General features: G+C 37.4%; 1 protein-coding gene across 2 annotated transcripts in view; it reads right to left on the reverse strand.

Moving 5' to 3' along the window:
* The window catches only part of LOC306887052 (low-density lipoprotein receptor class A domain-containing protein 4-like), a 57,007-nt gene that overhangs the window by 28,882 nt on the left and 4,070 nt on the right, over positions 1 to 24,055 (reverse strand). Inside the window, exons 2-3 of one of the 2 annotated variants that reach the window (XM_079444520.1) lie at positions 11,957 to 12,474; positions 7,183 to 7,323 (exon numbers count right to left, since the gene is read on the reverse strand). In XM_079444520.1, coding sequence (XP_079300646.1) covers positions 7,183 to 7,323; positions 11,957 to 11,996 — 181 coding nt within the window. In that variant the 5' untranslated portion in view covers positions 11,997 to 12,474. The remainder of the gene's footprint in view (positions 1 to 7,182; positions 7,324 to 11,956; positions 12,475 to 24,055) is intronic. The other variant, XM_079444522.1, reaches the window with a different exon arrangement.

Consider the following 24,055-nt stretch of genomic DNA (forward strand, 5'->3'; position numbering starts at 1 on the left):
TAACCTTGTTCAGCTTCCCAAAGTCTCAGCGTTACGTAAACGGTGGATGCAGTTTGTTTTTCGGGGCAGCAACGGAATTTCTCAAGCGTGTTTGTTGACCAACATTTTATAAACGAGGCCCAGTTCGAAGCTGGATTTGCACATTGTTTGATACCGACAGATGGAGCAGTTCCGGCTATAAAAAAAGATCCCGGTCATGATTCAGAACTGCAGATGGTAAGTGAAACGGCATCAAATGTCTCTGTTCTGTTGGCGATTGGCACTCAAGTGCTCGTCACTCATTAGCTCCGCCCACGGCACGCCTCCAGGAGCTCGGCTTTTTTCGGAGAGAATCGTAAAGCAGTATCTTTCTTATATAAATGATAAAACTAAAGACTTTTTGGAGATATGAAGGATGCAATACTACTCTATAGGTACTCAAGATTAACACGAAATTGGGTGAAACTGTGTGTCTTATGTCCCGTTTAATATGTGCTCTTATTAAACTAGAGGAGACCTGCAAAGTAACAAACTGTGTCAAATCCTAAATTTGTCCAATCCACCAATATAATGGATATCAACAGAAGCCCAAATCACCTTCAGTTAGGGGTGGGCGATATGGGAAAAATATCATATCACGATTTTTTATAGAAATATCACGATTCACGATTTTTATCCCGATTCTTTGTTAGTTTTACTATTTTGGTTTTACAAGTTGTCTGAGCATTACAGCCAAACTAGAAAGACAAAGATGCATGGCAGATATTTAGGCCAAAGTGGGTGAAGATAAAAAATCTTTGTCATTATTTTATTTTTCTTTTTAAAAAATAACAAAGATACACATTACAAATACACATAATATACAAATAAAACAAACAGTGCTTTATTTCCAGGTACAATAGGTGTATTTAGCAGAGCATTCAATGAAATTGAATGAACAAATATAAAAATAAAACACTAGATAGACTGATTGCTAAAGCAACTGTATTAAAGTTTTTCAGTCAAGAATAGTGAGTGATTTTTCTCTTTTGCGTTTTGTTGTTTTGTTAACGTTAAATGAATAGTTCCCCCACAAATTAATATTCTGTCATTTGTCTGTCAATTCTGTCATAATGTTGTATTTTTATATCATCATTTACTCAAAAGTTGTTTTAAACCGGAATGAGTTTCTTTCTTGTGCTGAACATTTATAAATGCTATTTTGAAGAAGGTGGAAAACCAAACAGTTGCTGGTCCTCAGTGACTTCCATAGGATTTTTCTTTCCTACTATCAAAGTCAATGTAGACCAGCAACTGTTTGGTTTTCCACTGAGTAAATAATGACAGAAATTAAATTTTAGGGTGAACTATCCCTTTAATGACAGTCGACAGCATGTTTAGTGTCCTGTCCCTTTAAGAGCTGCACGCATCTAATATACAGTACAGGCACGCATCCGTTTCTCTCTTAACTATTTACTTTCATTTTAGAGATAACCAACTCAGTCTGTATGTAAACCTTGTGTGTTTTGACAGTATTAGCGCAAAATATAACTTAGTTGAGTAATCAGGCGCTGTTAGACAGGCGTTTTAGTGCGCGTGCTTCAGGTGTATTCAAGATTCAAGATTCAAGAGTTTTATTCGTCACATACACAATTATACAGAGTATAACCAGCAGTGAAATGTAGGTCAGGTCCGCTCCAAGGACAGTGCAATTATAAAGTATACAAATATTAAGAGAAGAAAAGTAGAAAAAAATAAAAAAAAATAGAATAAAATAAAAAGATAGATAAAAAATATAAATATAAATGTGCAGGTCAGTATGTTGTTGACTTAAATAGTACTAAGAGGAATGTGCAAAATAATGTGCAAAAAAGTTGTACAGGGTATATAATAGCAGCAATATGAGGTAGAGAAAAATTATGAATAGCTTATTGATATGGTGATATTTACATGGAGTCAAGTGATGTTATGACACAGAGTTAGAGTTTAGGAGCCTGATGGCCTGGGGGAAGAAGCTCCTCCTAAGTCTCTCAGTTTTTGCCATCAGGCTACGGAAGCGCTTACCAGATGGAAGCAAAGTGAATAGACGGTTACCAGGGTGATTTGAGTCCTTAATGAATTTGACAGCTCTATTTTTGCAGCGTTCGAGGTAGATGTCCTGCAGAGAGGGGAGAGCAGACCCTGAGATGCGCTCAGCTAAGCGCACAACTCTCTGTAGTGCTTTGCAGTCCTGATTGGAGCTGTTTCCATACCACACATGTGTATGCGCTCAGAACAAGCGCACGTCAGACCAGCGCGCGAATTAAACATTTAACCAGCAAGGCTTGTATGCAAATAATGTACTTTTGCGATCGCGAATAAGTGCAGTGTCCTGTCTGAGTAACTCTACTGCTGTATGTCGTGTTGTACAGTACATAGAGACGGCGGCGCCAGAACTGTATTTGACAATGTGCGCGGTAGCGCGATACTACGATATTTCTTCAAAAGCAGATCGTGGAGACATTTTTATCGTCCACGATCAAAAATCGTCATATCGCACACCCCTACCTTCAGTGGATACTTGAACCCCATATGCAGCACTTTTTGGATATTTTAAACTCAAATATTGAATGAAGTGCTAATACAAAACTAAAGCTGGAAGAGTTTCTGCAGAGCATTTGTTTGTAAACAGTAATTGCATCTATACAGATCTTAATTCAGATTTGACCATTAAGCACAAACAATTCACTTAATAAAAAGCTCCTTTCTCTGCCTCACTCGCTTTCTTGCGTCTCTCATTGTTTTTACTTTGGTCTTTGAGCCAAACTTGATTGGATTCCCGAGCAACTTGCCGTTTAAGACGTCTCCATTTATTGGTCTGCCTCTTTTTCTCCTCTTGTTTTTCATTCCCCGTCTATCGTTCTTTGAGTGGAGCGAATGAAAGTGAAGGAGGAGAGCTGTCAGTTTCCCAATCTTTAATGGCCCCAGCTGCATCATTACTCTCTCAACACACTCACACACAGGGTCAAACGTACTTAGGTAACAGATGAAGAAACGAGGGAGGGACGAAGGCCACCGAGAGAGACTGAGGGATTCCATCATACTGGGAGGTTCGCGGCACAAAATGACTGAATGAATGCACTGAGTAAATGAGTGAATGTAGAAGAATAGTGCCCGATAGACCTCCAGCTCAGCCACGATAAACAATCCCAGAATCCACTGTGAGCGTGCATGAGGTGACACTGTCTGAAACGCATCAGTACTGATGGTGTTGACAGCCAACGAATACAGAACCGCACGGCCCTCGCCCTGAAAAACAGCCCGGCTAATGCAGCGACGTGTGTGGGATGCGGATCAAAGGACCTGGGGGAAAGAGCGAGTGAGCGAGCAGTGGAAAGAAAAGATGAAGGAAAGAATGAAGGAATCAGAGATTTCTCTTTTCGGACTGACAGTATTCGTATTCATCGGAAAGCTTTGAGAAAGAAAAAAAAAAAAAAATAAAATAAAAGAACCATTTACAACCAAAAACAAAATCACAACAGTCGCTATTGAGTGTGCAACGAATTTATCGCACAGGTGCTCAGCCTTTTGGTTCGTTAAAGTGCAAATCTAAAAATCAACTTCAGAGATAAATTGCTTTCCTTTATCTGGAATATTGCGATAAGTCAAATAACGTGAATCAAAGTGAGCGCAAACAAAGCGAAACACTCTTCAAACCAGCTCCAAGACATCAAATACCAAACAAGAGTCTCATTCACGCCATCATTATCATCGGTCATTAAAACCCTGATTAAGACCCTCCGAACTTCATTCAAGTCTCTTTTACAGTCGGACATTCTTGTAAGCCAAACAATTCTATCATCAGGCACTTCCCTCTCTCTCTCTTCAAGAAGTTCAAACGCTTCATCTGGGACTTGCCCTCCCTCCAAGCGACACAGATTGCATACAGAAGACATGACGTCGGTTTGGTAATGAGCCCCTTAGCATGAAAATGCAGCCCGCTGCGGTCGGCCCAGATTAGCATGAGAGATGATGGAGATTAGTGATGGAAATCCTAAACTCAAACAAACTGATTGTTGAGCTCTTCACATCAGACAAGGCTCGAAATGTGACCTCGGCGGCCTCTGACCCCCATCAACCTGTTTTAAAACCGTAGAGGAGAAACGTGAGGAGAAAGCGAGTACGAGAGAGACCTCTATAGACGCTCGTCCACTGACAGACATCAAAGTGAGACGTGTTGGTCCAGTGCGAGCGGGATGGGGTCTATGAACGTCCAGTGCCTGACAACTTCAGCTTATCTGCAGCTCTTGAGAAACTCTTCTCGCTCATACACACACACACACTGGAGAGGGAAGCCATTAACAAACACGCAAACTGTTGAAGAGGCTGATTTACATACTCTTCAAAGCGTGCCGCTACCGTGCCGCCTTCAAAGAGGACAGAGAGTACCCGAGCTTTTATGCAGAGTGAATAAACGTTTGTAGTTTTATGTCTGAAAAAGTTTGTTGGTTTTTACAGCAAAGTTCTGCCAGCCAACTTGTGTGCTGGGATTCGATGCCGGGAAAGGGCAAAGCGTGATCGGTTTTGTGGTAACTGTGCTCATGGCAGTAAAAGCTAGAGTGTATGTAAGGTAAGATGATCATCAGTGTGGTTTCTGCTGTGGAGGTAAGGTGTGGAAATCTGTCATGTTTAATCAGAATCATTCTTAAAGTGATTCCTGCAAATACAGGCAGAAAACGACTGATCTGTGACCTGAACAAACTGGCACAGCATCTCTTTCACACTATCTACTGAAACCCTTTTCTCGGTCTCTCATCTTAAAGAAAATTACTGAATACTTTAGCAGATCCACCAGAAAATTTGACCCAAAATGAAAACCCTCTCATTTTTGGCCCTTTTTCAAACTTTTAATAATATGATAGCTAATAACAGTAACAACAACAACAAATAGTAGTAGTAATAGTGATTTATTATAGTGATTGATTATTGATTTATAGCAAATTATTAGTTGTTATAGTTTAATAATAATAAACGGCTATTATTATACAACAATTAGGCCTACTACTACCACCACCATTAAAACAACAGCTATTATTGACTTGTCCAAAATCTTGAAAAATTCTGCTGATTTGCAAAAAAGGGGTAAGATTACTAAATTCGATGAACAAATTGTGTTAAAAAATATTGACACAGAAAAAAAAAAACTATCATACTGTTTTTCACGAAATGGAAAGTGTTCAAATACTCAATTTAAAGTAAAAGAAACATAACCCTGCTTATAAATAAGCATTTTTACTTCAGATAAATTAATAATTTTTTTAAACTATTGTTGTGTTTAATAATACGGTAACACTATTTTAAGGTGTCCTTGTTACATGTTACATGTACTTACTATTATAATAACAATAAATCATGCAAGTAACTAAGCCAAACCCTAATCCTCCTAACCATATAGTAAGTACATGTAGTTAATTAATATTACTCCATACTTAAATGTATATTTACACTGTAACAAGGACACCTTAAAATAAAGTGTAACCAATACTACCACTACTACTACTAATAAAGTATTATTAACACTAACAACTACTACTGCCATTGTTGTTAGTAGTAGTTAAGAGTTATTTATTTAGTTATGAAAAACAGACTGTTTAAACGGTAGGAAAGACTGTGAAAAGTGGACTTTAAACTTTTTCCCTAACCTAAGTGTACTTTAAGATAAAAGAAATAAAAATGACAAATTCATGGACAACAAGCTTTACACTCATATTTGTGCAGACTGACTCCCACACACCTGATGCCAATAAATGCAAACCACGGACAAAGAAGATCATTGCCGCACACCGTTAAACCCTGCAAAGCTTTTCATCATACTCTTCGATAAACACCCTCTCTCACTCCCTCCTTCTCTGCAGAGGCTGTCTGACAGTCCTGACCACAACCGTTCAATGTGTGGAGGCAGAGAGCTGGAGAGAGAGAGAAATATTTTGTACAGGGTGTCTAGACTATATTCATGATCAATCTGTCTGGCCCTGCTGTAGACAGAGATGGCAAACTCGATTAGACTCTAAACATTTCCTCAGATTCTGTCTCGCTCTCAGCATATTTCGTCTTCACTAACATCTATCAGCATCATTCCTCTCTCCCTCTAGCAGTATATGGCGGCTGTTTGTCTGCTGGGGAAATGAGCATTACTGCTTTAACAGCTCTGACTGAAGACACCCCTCAGAGCAGAGGGAACACAGGGGAGCATGACACGGCAAGAACAGATGACTGTTTTCAACACAGCCAGGACAGAAATACGCAGACGGAGCTATGTGCTTTTCTGACTTTTCTTTCTTTTTTGTCTGCTCTGGTTTTCTCAAACTTGAAGACACAAAAGATCTACGGTAGACCAAAGCTGACTGGCTGCCACCGTCTCACGCCAGGGGCTGGACAAAATATTGAATATTCACCATGAAAGTCATACACTTCCATCATTACAGAGCTAATATATGGGTCAATGGCATAAGAGTAACCATTAAAAAATAAAACAACATTAAAACACTTGCAAAGTTTATAGAAAAGTAGCGTTTGCATTTATGTTGGTTTCATATGATTGAGTCACACCACATTACATTTTACAACCTAGACTAAAAGTGTCTTATCAAATGAACAATTTAGATTTTTTTTTTAAAGAATTAATAGTAAAAGAGAATGCCAATCTTTAGTCTTTCATCTTATGCTATCAAGACAGTTTTGTCAACCTTACTTTTTTTTTTTTCCACTTTATCCCCCACCCAAAAATATTAAAACAATTTACTTTAGAATTTAAAAATATGCTAATCTTACGTGTATTCAAGTTGTTGTATTCAAGTTGAGTAAATAACATTTTCTGTTTATTTTTGAAAAAGAGCCAATAACAAAATAACGCGTCTCATGTCATTGACACATGCATAGAGATGAATGTAAAAAGCTATAGAGAAGGCTGAAAAATATCAAGATATTTTAGCTATATGACCACATCCTATGTTGCACACACACACACACACAAACACAGAGTCCCTTTCCGCATTTCAGTGTGCAGAGACACCACTTAACACTCGTCTCACACTCACACCCTGCAGGTGGCTTGGATACAAATGCCTCAGGAATTCAGATGATAACTGACCAATGAGAAGCAAGAAAATATCCTGCTGATTTCATCAGAACCAGAACACAGGCAGATCTGAGTCTGGAGCAACAATGTTAGAGAGATGGACTCACAGCTGAAGATGGCAGATGCAGGATGCTGCGTGGAGATGGGGCAGTGCTCCTCATCACTGTTGTCTCCACAGTGGTTGAGCTGATCACAGACCTGCGAGCCCAGGTTCAGACATCTGCCATTAGTGCACATGAATTTGCACTCTAGGGACAAACACAGAAAACCACAATGACTCATTTTCAAATAGGTTAATCAATAACAATCAGGGTCAGGTTCTAGTTCTCATCTGCTGCACCAGGGCTTGTCAAATTTCCATCCTTGGCTTGTTCTGGCCCTTGCTTGAGCAAAAAGTTTAAAGGAAATTAATAATTTAATTTTAAGGATGCATTAAATTTATCAAAAGTGACAGTAACCACATGCTACAAAAATCTATTTCATATAAATAGTTGTTTTGAACTATCAAAAAAAAAAAAAAAAAAGGTACCACAGTTTTCACAAAAATAATAAGCAACAAGTGTTTCAACACTGATAATAATTAACCGTATTTCTCCAGCACCAAATCAGCATATTAGAATGATTTCTCAACGATTATGTGACGCTCTGAAAACTGAAGTAATGGCTGCTGAAAATTTATTTAACAGTTATTAGCAGTAATACTGTATATAACAGTTACTATTTTGCACAATGGACTTTCAAAAACATACAAAACTGCACTGACCCCAATGTGTGTTCTTATGGGGGTGTTTAACATGTTATGTCTCCACAAGTATAATAACACCAGTACATTTTTTAACTTGTGAAGGGAAGTGAAATTCAGCCAAGTATGGTGACCCATACTCGGAATTCGTGCTCTGCATTTAACCCATCCAACGTGCACACACACAGCAGTGAACACACACACACCGTGAACACACACCCGGAGCAGTGGGCAGCCATTTTATGCTGCAGCGCCCGGGGAGCAGTTGGGGGTTCGGTGCCTTGCTCAAGGGCACCTCAGTCGTGGTATTGAGGGTGGAGAGAGCGCTGGACATTCACTCCCCCCACCTACAATTCCTGCCGGCCGGAGACTCGAACCCGCAACCTTCGAATTACAAGTAGGGCTGCAACTAACGATTATTTTGATAATCGATTAGTTGGCCGATTATTCTTTCGATTAATCGGATTTAAAAAATATTGACCAAAAAAAACACTATTCCACATTCTGCCCAATGTTCTACAAACAAACGTGACAACTGAATGCTATGAAAACATACAGTGCTTAATTTATTAGACCACTTATCATAATAAAGAGAAAACATATTTTAGAAATTTGTCAAAAATTTGTTTAAATTTAAAAATGTTATTGTCATTTATTAGACATAATAATAAAAAATGGCCTCATAACAGCTTGCATTCTTGCTGGTATTGTTTATGTACTTTTTGACTGCAATTGGGTATCGCGAAAAAAAAAAATACTCAAATAAAAAAATACAAGAAAAAATAAGTGCTCTGGTTTTCTTTCATAGATAACAGCAATAATGATATTATAGCATTAAAAATAGCCTACTACTGTTACTAAAGAGCTTACACATATTGGAGTACTAACCAGTACAGAAAGCCGAAAAATGATTTTGGTTATCACCAATACTGTTACTTTAGAGCAGCAGTGGCACAAACCTTACATAAACACATTGTTAAACTTACATAAATTTGTTAAGCATTGTAAAAATTGAATATAGTTTAAACCTCTATTAAAAATTAAAATAATAAAGATAATAATAAAGACGAATAAAAACACAAACTCAGTGTTAACCAACAGGTAAGAGTAATGTTCTGCAGGAACTACTTTGATCACAGTCACCTCGTCATTTCTTTATCCTGTAAAAGGCCGTTATGGAGCGTCTCATGTTTATATTCAGACAGACAATTACACGCTGTTATCCCTTTAAAGTTCCTACTCTCATAAAATATTTTAATTTATTTTAAACCTTAAATTAACTTTCAACAACAGATAATTCAGCACAGTGGATATGTTTGCGCTGAAAAGCCTATTAATTGTCTCCCTCTCTACTGTGTTCTGTCCGTCTGACGCGCGTGCGCGCGCCCGCCGCGCCGGCGCTCATTCGGTATTTTAAACTTAACACAGACTGTCAGGACGGACCTTTATGCAAAAATGGAAATGCTCGCGTGAATTTGTGGCATTTATAGATAAGGATATGACCGTAAACTGAACGTTTTTGCGCTGAGGACGCACACGCATCTGTCAAAGCGCCTGACAGGGCAAGTCATTACTCTTATGCATTAACTTAAAGCTTAAAATAAAGAATTATCATGTTTTGGGCAGCTTGGATCACGTGCTTCTCCGGCAGAATCTCATTCTGTTTCCTCCACTATTTTTAGATGCATTTTGTCCATAGAAATGCATTATTCAGTGCCGTAATTTGACTAACCAGCTGAAGTTGGACGTGCACTGTGGGCAGACCCGATTAATCGATAATGAGAATCGTTGTCGATGATTTTCATAATCGATAATAATCGATTTTATCGATTAGTTGTTGCAGCCCTAATTACAAGTCCGACTCTCTAACTATTTTGGTCACCACAAGGAAACAAACTTATAAATAATAAAGAATTACATTTTTGTAAAAGTTTTGAATGAGAGGTAGAGTTAGCGAAAGGGGATAGAAAAAAAAAATATATATTACACATATGGAATGTCCCATTAAAGCATACAAACCCAATGTGTGTGTGTGTTAAAAAAAAAAAAGTCGTCATCACTAGCTCCTTAAAACTAACTAAATTCAAAAGCTGCTTTTTTAACAGCATTTTAATATAAATACAAGATGAATGATAGCTAGTTGTCAAGTTTAGCTGCAATTCTCACACGCAAAACTATCAAACTGGTGATTCTGTTGCTGGATATTGTTCCATAAATGTTAACATTTGGAAGAACTTCACAACATCTCAAGAACTAAAACACTAGGACATCCTTTGATGATCTGAAAAAGCTCAGCTGCAGGAGTTTGTGGGATAGTTTCACTGGGCCAAAAACTTTACAGAGATTTGTGGATCTCAGGCGGCGATGATCCTCTATATGTAGGTCACTGGCTTTTATAAATGATCTTAAAATAAGTGTTCCTGCAAGCATGCTTTTAGAGAAACTCAACACTGACCTGATAACGGTGGATATTCAGCTCTATGGAAGACTCTTCACGACACAGGATTAACAGAGGACCAGAATGCAATGCAAACCAGACAGTGATAATACCAGCACTATAAACAACTTATCTGTGTGAGAAGGAGGTGCTAGACAATACCAAAGCACACCCATGCAATCTCTCACAAGGAGATCCCAACATTCACCAGTACAAACTGAGCAGCACAAAACAGAACTAATCAAGGTAGAATAGGAGAAACAGGACATAAGATGACAATAAGACAAGATGAGAAGAAACTAGAGAGCAAGAGTAGACAAGTAGAAGATGAGAAAAGAAAATGGGAAACATCGGGAACAGACAAGATGAAAAGAGAGGAGAAAAATGACATTGGACAAAAGATAAGATGAGACAAAGAGCAGAAGATAAGATTAGAAGCAGATGACAAGAATATAGCAAAAAATGAGAGGAGATGTGATGAGCAATGAGAAGACAATTTAAAAATAAAAAAAAGACACCAGACAAAAGAGGAGAGTGTAGATGAGACAGGAAGAGGAGAGATCAGACCAAATGAGATAAAAGATTCAAGACGACTCAGAAGAAAGAAGTGAATGAGAAAAGGAGAACCGAGATGAGAACGATGAGAAAAGACTAGACAAAAAACAAAAAAAAGTCAAGAAAAGAGATTGAAAAAGATGAAAACGAGAGAATAGATGAAATTAGATATTTTTTTAAAAAGACCAGAAAAAGAGAAGACAGAGGACATAAGAAAAAGACTTGAGTAGATATGAGGAGAGAAGAGAATCAACAATAAGAGGAGACAATTCAATATATGAAGAGTAAAGATGAAACAAGAAGAAGTTAGACAAAACAAGGAGAGAAGAGACAAAACAAAGAGAGAAGAGACAAAACAAAGAGAGATGATCCGAGAAGAGATGAGACGAGAAGTAGGTGAGAAAGTGAAAACAGAAACAAGATGACAAAATGAAAAGGGATGGAAAAATAAGAGAAAAGAAGAATCCGAAAACAAAGATTAAGTGAGATTTTTTTTTAAAAGACAAAAATGAGATGAAACAAGAAGAGACTAGACAAAACAAGGTGAGAAGAGACTAAACAGGAAAAGAAGAGATGATCCGAGAAGAGAAGAGAAGATGAGAAGCAGATGAAAAAGCAAGAACAGAAACAACATGACAAAAGAAAAAGAGCAAAGTACAAGAGATGAGAATGATAAAAAGAGAAGAGAAGAGGAAGTAGATGAGAAAGTGAGAACAGAAACAAGATGAGAGGAGAGGAGGAGAAGGTCATTATATAAATGTCAGTATAGTAGCATATTTTTCCAAGTCCTGTTCTGCTGTCTGTCTGCAGTGCACTAGACTGTCAAACTGTGGTTTAGTACACAGCCCAGCCTCCACCGCCCTCCACCCATCTCGCACTTTCTCTGCATTCCATTCCAGGCAGGGGAGAGAAATGCAGCCTGTCTGAGAAATGGAGCAGAGGAGTCTGGGAAGGGGAGGGGGAGTGAGAAAGCAGCTTTGAATATTAGCACACACACCCAGACCATCATGAGTTTGTAAAGCACAACATGACCCTCCTCATGAACATAATCTTCACCGCTGGCATGAATCATTAAACTCACGTTCACGCCAACCGATTATCCCGCTTAATTCCAGCACTGATGTTATAAACCTGATCTGCCGCTCACCTGTGAATGCATTGGTGGCCGGTAGGTCAGCCTCCTGCATACTGCTCCTGCCGCTCAGCCCGTATGAGTGTGTGTGGACCCACGTTATTGGCTCCGATCGCCTGAGGGCTCCTGGGGGCCAAACAGCCGCCGTGCTGCCATTTTCACCTCATAAGTCCATGGCTCCTGCTCCGGCCGCTGCCCTCTACCTCCACGAAAGGGCAAAATAAACTCAGGAGAAAGGTGGAGGGGGGCTAAAAAGTCTTCAGTGACAGACTAGGGTTCTATTCAGCAGGAATCAGGGTGGGGTTGCCAGGGCAACCAGCGCACAGATTACCCTCCCAGCCAGAGCCAGCCAGCCATAGCTGAGTGAGCGAGCGAAAGATCCAGACAGGTACTTGATTCAGAGCAGGTGTCTGATAGCCGATTCAGGAAGGGAGCGTGTAGCTGCTGCCACTCGTCCTGGGTGGATAAACTCTTCTCAGCGTAGCAGCATGCTAATCAGTGCACCCCACCTCATCCTTCAGACCGCAAGCTCACTGAGAGAGACAGAGAGAAAATCAGTTGTGTGGCTGCAATACATCCAACCAATAATTCACTTGCAAAAAGTCATTATAGTTTCCTCTAAGATTTACTACAGCTGTTTTACTGGAGTAAATACTACACTGCTGTTAAAAAAAGTTTGGGTAAGATTTTTAATGCTTTTTAAATGGATCTTTATAGAAATAGAAGTCTTTACTATCACTTTATATCCATTTAACACATCCTAGCTAAATAAAAGTAGGCCTATTCATTTCTTTACGAAAAAGAAAAACAAATACTGACCCCAAACTTTTGAATAGTAGTGTATATTGTAACAAAAAAAAAAAAAAAAAAAAATCTATTTTGAATAAACAGTTATTTTTTATTTTTGGTCTATCAAAGAATCCTGAAAAAAGTATCACAGGTCCCAAAAAATATTAAGCAGCAGCACAACGTTTCCAACATTGATTATAAATCAGCATATTAGAATGACTTCTGAAGGATCATGTGACACTAAAGAATGGAGTATGATGCTGAAAATTCATCTTTGCGTCACAGAAATAATTTATATTTTAAAGAATATTAAAATAGAAAACTTATTTTAAATGGCAATATTTCACACAAAAAAAACTGTATTTTTGATCAAATAAATGCAGCCTTGATAAGCATAAGAAACTTCTTTAATATAAAAAAAATCTTAATTAAAAATCTTACTGATCCCAACCTTTTGAACAACACCGTGTGGAATCTTGTTTTGTTAATTATTTATTAATTCTGTTACATGATCCTTTTAGAAATCATTCCAATATGCTGATTTTCTTATTATTATCGATGTTGTGCTGCTTATATTTTTGAGGAAATGGTGATACATTTTTTCATTATTTTTTGATGAATAGAAAGTTCAAAAGAACAAAATGCACTAAAATACTAAGAAAGGAAAAAGCATTTGAAACAGAAATCTCTTGTATCATTATAAATGTCTTTACTGTCAGTTTTGATCAAATCAATGCATACTTGCCAAGAAAAAAAAAAAAAGGGTATTAATTTCTTAAAAAAAAAAAAAAAAAAAAAAAAAAATAATATCATACTGACCCCAAATATTCAAACTGTAATAAAACAAGACCTAGATCAAAGTAGTGTTGTCAAAAATATCTACATTTCGATAAATATCGATACTGAAATATCTGAACGGTACCAATATTAATTTCCCGAAGTATCGATACACCGATACTAGCCGAGCTGTCACTTTCACTTCTCTCCAAAGGCGCGTGGACAAGCACCACACGTGACCGCACTCGTCTCCTTCGCTCTGGTTAAATAGCAAAAGTGAAGTGAATAGAAAGATGACTGCTCTGGTTGTTAAAGAACACAGCAGGAGCGCTATCTGTAGGGATCTATGATCTCCGCGATGCAGAGAACGCGCACAGAATCCAGTCATAAAAACGGAATTTACAGTTTAACGCGGAAAGTCACGGAATTTGTCAAAGTTTGGATGAATTAATCAAAAGTAGGTCATTACACTTAAATCAAATCGCGATATGGACTAGTATCTGTAAATATTAAGCTGCAAAAGTCGATTTAAATATGAATCCTGCATGTTCTGCGCGTCTCTGTGTGAATGTGCTGCACGTGCGGTTGTGTTTACTAATGTGGCGCTCGCGGTGATTTCAGCGTCTGCCGTCTCAATGAGGACATAAATACATCAACAATATCTCCAGAACTGATCTGAAAGGCACTTTACGAGCATTTTACCATTTAATTTGAGTAAAACTAGCGTCATATCATACACACACAGAACTTTAAAAGTATTCACGGCAACCCGTCAAAATAAAAGTTCGGTTTAACTTAGCCTATTAAAGACCGTGTGCCAGAAATAGGCTATATTACTATTATTTAGTAGAATGTACGTACATACTACTACTGTTAATTTTTTCAAAAGAAATAATCACAAAATATTTTAATTTTAATAGTAAATCCCCTTCATTTGCCAAAAATGTTTAATTTTCATTAATTCAAATATAAATTAATTAAAATTGTTTTATGCCTTCATCTGATATCCAGTAAAATTTAAATACACAACACAGAATTTCTGAGGGGGAAAACACATTTCATAAGGCTACTGTAAGAATAAATAAAAATAGTTTGTATGCATTCAAATAATAGACATGCTAAAACACAGAATTTGGTAACAATAAAACAAAGGTGAGAACAAAATAAAACATTTCATACGGCCCTAAACGTGTCATTTTTGTTACACTTTTAATAAATTAAATGTTAAATTTGATAATTTTCATGATTTTAATGAAATAGAAATGATTTTAATGAAATAGACATGCTTTTAGATTAATAGCATTTAATTTGACCATTAAAAAAAAAAAAAAAAGTCCAGAAAAATTCAAACGGAAAAAATTGAATGTAGAAAAAAATAAAACTGAATTTGGTCAACTCAATTTTTGTTCATGTAAAATATACCGCATGTTCTCGACTTGTTACATTTATCTTTAAATTAAAAAAATTACCCCCTTAATATTGTGGCAGTTTTTTTTCACCGTGGTATCGAAAATGGTATCGAGTATCGATATTTTTCAAGGTATCGTATCGAAGTTAGAAATTCCAGTATCGTGACAACACTAGATCAAAGTACCTTCTACTACTAACCCTGAACCATTGTTTTCCTCCAAAGTAATGAAAACTACTGGTTACCACCATAGCTGTAGTCATCTAAGATGCTGTCTGATCTGGCAGGCAAGTTCTGAGACAGACATAAAAAAACAGACAGACCCGACACAAACGCAACACGGGTGTTTCATTAAGCAAAAATTAGAAACAGCAGGGGTTCAACACATCAACATTTTATGATCTTACGGCGCATCTTTATCAGAAACAAAACATCAAGTTCCTGTGAAGAGATGCCCATTAGCGTCTACAAACCCCAGCAGGAGCGTCAGCCATTAATGACTGTTACATAACACACTAGAACACTTTACTGGACACAGAGTTATCACAAGCCACAGCTAATGTTTCTGTGGCTTAATATCATTGATTTAATGTCTCAAAAAAAAAAAAAAAAAAAAAAAAAACCTCCATTTTCATTTGGAGAAGACTAGAGCAACGGACGAGGCAGTACGTGTCCTCAGACAACCTTTAAAGCTCTCCGACATCCCAGCGGACGCTGCGCTGAGCCCAGACTGCCGACTACACATCGGCTGTGTTACTTAGAAACACGGCAAGCCCTCACCTCGTCTGACCCCAGCCGCAAGCCGCACAGCGAGAGCAATCCAGCACACAATAAATAATATTCCACACACGTGAAACAGGAGAACGCCGTCCAAATCAAACAAAGACTGAGACACACACAGTCGACAGAGGTTGTTTCAGGACACTACTACGACCATCACATAAAACAGATGAACATCTGCCAGATGTTTAGATTTACTTTTCTTCATTGTCATCTCTTTGTTCCTCCAACGGTCCCTTTCCTAAGTGGTTCTCCTCCCACAGTCGAGAGTGAACAAGTATCTAAGGCTTTGTTCACACTAGGAATGCAAGAAACTAAAATCTAATTATTTTCAATCAACTTCTATTAAAATAGCCTGACATATACTAGCCTAAGTTAAAATTCTATAAATAGAATTGATATAAATATATAAAATCATTATTATTATTATTATTATTATTATTATTATTATAATAATAATAATAATAATAATAATAAAGAATTAAATATATTGACATTACAAACCTAATGGCAACTATTCTTTTCTAAATTCTATAACTCAGTATAACATTATTTTTCATAATTATTTTCATGCCATGACTGCAAACAATAAATTGCAGATATTAAAATTCAATACTATTTGAAAATCTGCCATTTAAATTCTACAAGTGAATTTAGAAATCATAATAATAAAACAAATGTACAGCATGAAATGTATTTATTTTGAGACTTGCTAAAGATTATATTTAACAGTATTAAGTTATTTAAGTGTTTTTAAAAATTATTTTAAAACTTATAACCAATACGATAAAAACCAATAACCAGGTAACCAATAAGATACCAATAAGTCAAATATAAACTGAACCATTTTTTTTTATGAGCAAGAGTTTCATTGGTGTTGATCGGTTCCTATGGAAGAAAAAAAAAAAAGTTTTCCCTTACAGACAATTTTTATTGACGATGCGAACAAAAAAAAGAAGAAAAAAAAAAAAAAAAAAAAAAAAAAAAAAAGAAGGAAAACAAGCTCATGTCATAAAATGTCCCTGGAATTTTGAGTGCTTCCTTTGGTGAAGACATTCTTTACATTTCTGAAATTAGAGTTGTTTAGAGGAAAAGATGTTCGGAGTATATCATTTTTGGCCAATAAAATGACATTGTCAAATCATTGTCAGTTTTGGTCCCCATCATCAGTTAGAAACACAGAGGAAAACTTCCTCAACATTTGAAACACCAAAATAGACTGACTAAATTGACTTACATATGCCGAATAGATTTTTTTTTATTAATGTCGGTATTGCCCAGAATTTTAATATCAGTGCAAAAAACTAAAATAATAATAATCCAACTAAAAAAAAAAAAAAAAAAAAAAACTAACAAACTGAACCAGACATAGAATCCCATTAGGACACAGAACCCTCCACCTGTAGAGACTCCCAGTCCTAACACACACAGAGTTTGATGAATAGGCTGAACAGCAGCCATGCTGAAAACCACTAAAATGACTGCAATAAACACCTGCTAAAATATTCTCTGTATCTGTCTGTCTTTGTAATGTGATCTCAGCAGGGGGTCTCTCTCTTTTTCACTCTCGGTGCCTGGTTAAATCATGATGAAGCTCTTAGGAACAACTATTCTCTGAACTGAATCATTCAGCCAGACTCAAACATCATAACAGCCCATGTCATTAATCATTAGAAAAATGACTAATAGCTGCTACCTTGCCTGTCAGTCTGTCTCAAAAGAAACCCCAACAGGGTGATTAAGATTCAGACATGAAACAGTGGTTTTTTTTTTATCAGCCTAAATTTGTTTACTTGCTAATAACAACCAGCTGACTGTACATTATCCCACACATTACACAGATTTTTACCAAATAAAATAAAATATTTTATTCTCTTACTTATAGATTATCTTTACACCTTCTGCTAAAGAAAAACACCATGGTGAGGGCAACCAGAAAAAAAACATCCACTTTTACAAAGTGAAAGGCCACTGCGTTTATGCCCCAGACATAAACATTTTCCTGCCCATGCCCTAAGCTGACCTGACAACCAGGATCTGCAGTTTAACAAATGATGACTCAGCTGTCTGGGTTAATCAGCTTATAGATGATGTGTGTGTGAGTGTGAACCAGTCATGTTTAAGTTTTAGTGCCACCCAACTGAGACTCGATATGGTTGACAGGAGACAGAACAAAGCACATCAGAAAGAACTCAACCTATTTTAGGTGGCAAAGTCAACGCCTCTTGCGAGAGAATTAAAGGATCTAACAGGTAAATTCCGTTCTTAAGGATAACAACATTTTTTTAATTAGTCAATTTCATTATAGATACTGTAGTAAAAACTGTAACAATTTTCTTCTGATGCAAAACAGTGGTGTTTAAATACTCTTTTCAAATGCAGCATAAATTCATTCCAACAATACAAAACAAACAAACCATTGTTTAAGAACATTTAATTCATTTATCCTTACAAAATACTTTTCCCAAATCACAATGTATATCTTTTCAACAAGTTGTCACATGAACAACCAATCAGTAACTGATTTAAGTCTCACTGTTACGGTTAAACTGTTTTTCACAATACGATTCAGTAAAAACCGAACTTATAAAAGTAATTCATTTGGCGATCGGTCTACAGTAGTTGCACTCCGTATGCCTCCGATTTATTTGAGTAATTTGTTCTGGAATTGGATTACACTGGTTGTGCAGTGTTTCTGATTCACTAAAAAGAACAAGCTAATTTACTCATTTACTCACTCTCATGTCATTCCAAAACGGTGCGAGTTTCTTTCTTCTGTTGAACATAAAAGAAGATAGTTTTAAGAAAGCTGGTTATCAAACAGTTGATGGTCCCCACTGACTTCCATAGTATTTCTTTCTCTACTATGGAAGTCAATGGGGACAATCAACTGTTTGGTTCTTCAAAATATATTCTTTTCTGTTCAACATAAGAAAGAAAATTTAAGGTTGAGTATGTAATTTTTCAAAAACACTTTAGAAAACTTAGTCGGGGCAGAGTACCAAAACAAACTTGTAGCCAATCAGCAGTAAGGGGCGTGGCAACTCATGATGTGGAGGAGAGAGCGTTCAGTGAACAGCCGAGCCAAATGACAGAAAGATCTGGTCCTGTGTAAATATTGGATCAGCTTTCCAGCGCTGGAGAGAACTCAAGGAGCGGAAGGCATGCGATCGGACATCGAGGTTGTTTTGGTTCTTCTCCATAGGTGAGTAACACCGTGTCTACACAGGACGTGGCTAAAGACAGCTAAAGTCTGCCTACACTGGACGCGATAAAGCGACCGTTGAAAATCATTTGAAATGTGTCAGCACGTCATAAACATGGCAGCAGTTTTCTGTCGGGGATTTGTCGTGTCGAACCACACAGCATCCAGTGTAGACAGCATCACGGATTATAATGACTTCTATAGTATTTTTTCATGACGCTCACGTCCGATGTAGACAGTGTAACACTGGTTTTGCTTTGTTTCACAGAACTAATCGTGGCCTGGGTTGCATAGGCAACGTATGTGTGGGGTGAAGCTATCAAAATAGGGGCGAGACCCTTTTGCGGTAGGGGCCTGTTTGTTTTGGTGATTTCAAATATCAACATTGGCTTCCAGAAATCGCTTACCCCACCTTTAAAGAGTTTTGGAACAACGTGAGGGTGAGTAAATATAAGAAATTTCATTTGTGGTTGAACTATTCCTTTAACTGGTTGTGCTGTAAATGCGTCATTTATTCTGAAGTCGGACTACACTAGTTGTTTTGGATATTTTTGATTCACTAAAAAGAACTGATTCAAAAGAATCATTCAATCTGCAATTAGTTTATAGTGGTTGCACTCTATGCTTTAGATACACTAAAAAGAACCAATTCATCAGAATCATTCATTTGAGAATCGGACTACCCTGGTTGCGCTGTGTATTTGATTCACTAAAGTGAACCGACTCACAAGTCATTCATTTGAGAATCATACTACACTGCTCGCTGCATGCTTCGCGCTCTGGATCCAGTGACAGTGTTACTCCGCCATTGAATAAGTAGTGCAGGAAAGAGTATTTTCAAAGTATATATTGCGCCCGCATTGGTGGAAAAAACGCACATGTGAAAATGTCTGGCTGTAACAAGTATTTCTGAAAATATATACACATAAATAAGATACTGTGAGTGTGAACTAGATATACACAGACAGAGAGAAAAACAGATGAAATCAAAAGAAAGAAACGCAAGTAAAGGAAAAAACGCACATTGTACGCCCCACACACACACAGAAACTGGTCTCTGTACAGACACTAGCTAGTTTAGAATAGATACAACAGAATGAATTTATGACAACATGCTTGTCTGCACAGTGTCAGGAAGGATGTTGTTTTGACAGCCTATCATTTTTAATACAGCAGTACCTGCATTCCTCTTTCTCCTGACAGTCTCTTTTACTCAATTGTGATCCCTGTATGTTTTCCGGTCTTGTTTGCCCTTAGCAGTAATTTGAGTGACTGCGCTTAATCCCACCTCTTATGTATTTCGGCCCACCTCTCTTAAGTGAACAGTTTATTTAGCTTAATCCTGTACTGCCAACAAGGCAAAATGTGGGATGTATTAAAGTCTGTTTTATGCAATATGCTGGAGATTTTGGTTGCCTTAGCAACAGCGAATGAGATGACTTCCTCTCTGCACCCAAAAAGAAAAGTGATTACCCTTTAATATAACACACTAAAGTGATCTGAAAACATTAATGGTTTTATTGATCAGGTCAGGTCTTACATTGACAACTGCATAATATGTTATTTAGAGCATGGAGATGAGAAGCTACATGAAGATAAGGCAAATAAAATCAATCAAATTTGGAGCCATGTGGGTGGAATAGACAAAATCAATCCATCCTCCAAAAACTGTATTGTTCAGACAGCACAGGAACACACACACACACAAGCAAAACTGAAACACAGATGCAAAAAAACACGATCCTTTGAAGTGAACGTCTAATCAGTTTCAGGATCTCTCCTCTCAGCCAATCAATCGACAGTCCTCTGGGACTCCGCCCACAGCGTCTAGACAGATAGACCTTTGCTGCTCTACTGCATTCTGCAGCGGTGCACGCAGCAGAGGTCATGGAGGTCAAGTCTAGCATTAGCTCAAACCAGACACTTGTTCTCAAGGGGTTCTCCATACAATCCATTCCAACACGGAGTAAACCTTTTGATATGTTTCTTAAGTGTGCAGTTTCTTAATTTATGCAACAATACTTTTTGAAACCACTGATTTGTAAAATGTTTGTACTTATACATTCAAGATATTCATTAGATTTAGAAACAAAAGTATACAAGATTTTTTTTTTGGGGGGGGGGGGGGGGGGTCAAAAGTAAAAAAAAAAAAACACATTAAGAAATTAATAAATTCATTTAGCAAAGATGCACTACATTGCATATTTAACATAAGAGTAAAGGCATTTACATTGTTACAAAAGATTTTCTATTCCAAATAAACGCAATTCTTTTGAACTTTCCACAAAAATATTAAACAGCACAACCGTTTTCAATGTTAATAATAAGAAATGTTTCTCCAGCACCAAATCAAAAGATTAGACTGATCTCTGAAGGATCATGTGACACTGAAGACTAGAGTAACAGCTGCTAAAAATTCAGCTTTGCCATCACACAAATGAATTACATATCAAAATATGTTAAAATTAAAATATTACTGCATTTGTTCATATAAAAAATTTAGAAATCTTACTTTTTGAATGGTAGTGAATAATACCGAGGTTTATCTTAAACTAGTCATTTCCTCAAACTGACACTGACAACAGCTCTGTCTGACTTTGCTTGGTTGGAATGACGTGTGACCTTCTTTCAGACCTGTGAAGGGTGATTTAGCAAACTACAGATGCTGTAAATAATTAGAATCCTAAAAGTTTGTGCTTACGATGTCCTCTAGAAGAGCTGATCTCAAAGTCAAGCTGCAGCACGAGGGAAAGAGAGAGAGGAAATGAATGTGCGAGAGAGAGAGAAAGAGAGAGTGAGAGAGATGGAGAGCTTGGTGCAGAGTGCTGCAGTGTCCTGTATCAGAACAGAGATCAGCTTTGAAGCATTAGAGAGAGACAGACATTACAGGACTCGAACCCCCACTACAGCATTAATGGGTTTCTAACTCGCATCTCAATCTCCATTAATTGTTAAATATAAATATTCTTGGAATGATAGTGATAATGACTGATCATCAAAAAACACAGCAGATTGAATTGTTTCCCCCCCCAACATTTCCAGCTGATGAAAACAGATGGACAACTATGAGAAAATGTGACAAACAAGACCTCATCTTCCTGAAATTATACAGTACATTGTAGTTTTGGAAACTTCACTACTGACAGATGGACATTTGTAACACACCAGACCCGAAGTCCCTTATTGCCAATGGAAACTCACAGAAATGTTCTGACGGAGTCAGATTTGAACTTTATAGGCATTAATATAGGATAATTGTGTGAGAATTACCAATTATTTTTAGTTCATCCCTATTTCTGTAGAATTGATGGTAATGAATAAGTCAGAAATAATTCTTTACATTATTTAACACTGTAGCCTGTGGCAACCCATAATGTGTTTCTTCTAAAGTATTTAACAAAATTTTATGTTTTAGCCTACTTGTCTGGAAAAAGGCAGTTGCTAACAAATGGCTAAATGGGACTACAGAGCTTGTGGGGGACTTTAAACGTCATCATACTGAACCAGTATACTCATCTACTAACTAGTCCACTTTTGTGTGCTTACATCTTGCTTGTGCAAACTATTCAAACTCAAACTTTCAGGAAAATGTTTTTTACTGAATGACTGAAAAAGCTGTTGGAAGCTTATACAGTGGTGATATATAGTGGTGACATTAAAGTTAGGCAATGTAGTTCATTTCTAGCCTTCATTTAACTTTTTAAGGCCGTTTGACATTGGCCAAGATGCAAAAAAGCGAAGTGAATCACCGACAACACCGAGTGTGAAATGACTGATCGCCTTCTGCTAATTCACGCCTGCACGCTAGATGGCGCCGAGCAACAATGCATTTTTCCTCAGATATATCACGTATATGGATTCAACATCATTTGCTACACAATATATAGCATTAAATTAAGATAAATAAAGTTCGGTTCTAGACCAGAAACGCAAACAATCTATAAGGCTTACAAGGATACATCTTAAAATATAAATAGAGGTACAAATATCATCAAGCTACATTTGAAAATGTGACTATGTTTTTTGTTTAAAACCCACTTTAAACCATGAAATAACTTCCAATAGAGATCTAAGTGTACCGACACTTTTTCGTGCCACGAATGATCACACCTGGTGTGAATAGCTGCATAAGAATCTATTGTTTCGATTCAAAACTGTCATCATGCCAAACATTCGCAACAAATTTTCCCATTCAGAGTGAAAAGGCCTTTACTTCAGGTGACTGTATTTAGGCTTCAAAATTCATTCCGTGTTTATTTGTAAGATTATCATGATGAACGGAATGGGTAAGAAACACAAACTTTTGTTGGTCACAGAACTTATTTTCTGCGACAATCCAAAAACCAAGGGAACCAGGGTGATGCTAGTCTCAGCCTCAGACGTCACACCCACGGAGCGTTGGCTAAACGTCTGATGCATATGGCCAAAGTCTCTTTAAGACAAGTCATGTCACACGGCGGCCATCTTTGAAACGCCTCTCAGGCATCCAAACGCAGCTCCTATCACTTTGTATGGAAAAACATCAAATTCTCCAAAACTGTTCACTAAGCTTACGATTAAATTTCATATTTGAAAAGCACCAATGAAATCGGACAACAACTGTGTCATAAATGTTGTTTCTTTTGCTCAAATAGCGTTATAAAAAGCTTATTTCTCAGGCTAGATCAGCCAGTTCCCCAGTCATGAGCGCACGTCTCAAAGCGCTGACAGTTTCTATAGCCACCTGGGACTTCTAATGGCAGCTGCAGTGACGCGTCGACTTAGCGATTTTTTTTTTACCGATTAGCGATTGGCTCTTTCATTCAGAAGGCGGTGCTTCCTGCGATTGAGCGGCCATATTTAGCGTTGCATTTTTCCCCATCAAAACTATACGAGTGACACGTCTTGGCTATTCTATAGTCTTTGATATGGCACACTTTTCTGGAAACGCTTTAGGAAAGTCGAAGTCAAACCCTCCTCACAAAAGAAGAAGGCCGTCGTGTTTACAAATGTGAAGACGAACGCTTATCAGGGTCAACTAAACGCTGGATTTTCAAAAGTATGTGAAATATTTAATGTTCGCGGCATATAATCTTTAAAATACATCCGAGAGTTTCACACACCGTTTTGTCATTGTGGCGACATTTCCACACCCCTAAACGTGACGCTAATCGAA

This window comes from Barbus barbus (assembly GCF_936440315.1).
Source record: "Barbus barbus genome assembly, chromosome: 21".
Classification (NCBI taxonomy): Eukaryota; Metazoa; Chordata; class Actinopteri; order Cypriniformes; family Cyprinidae; genus Barbus; species Barbus barbus.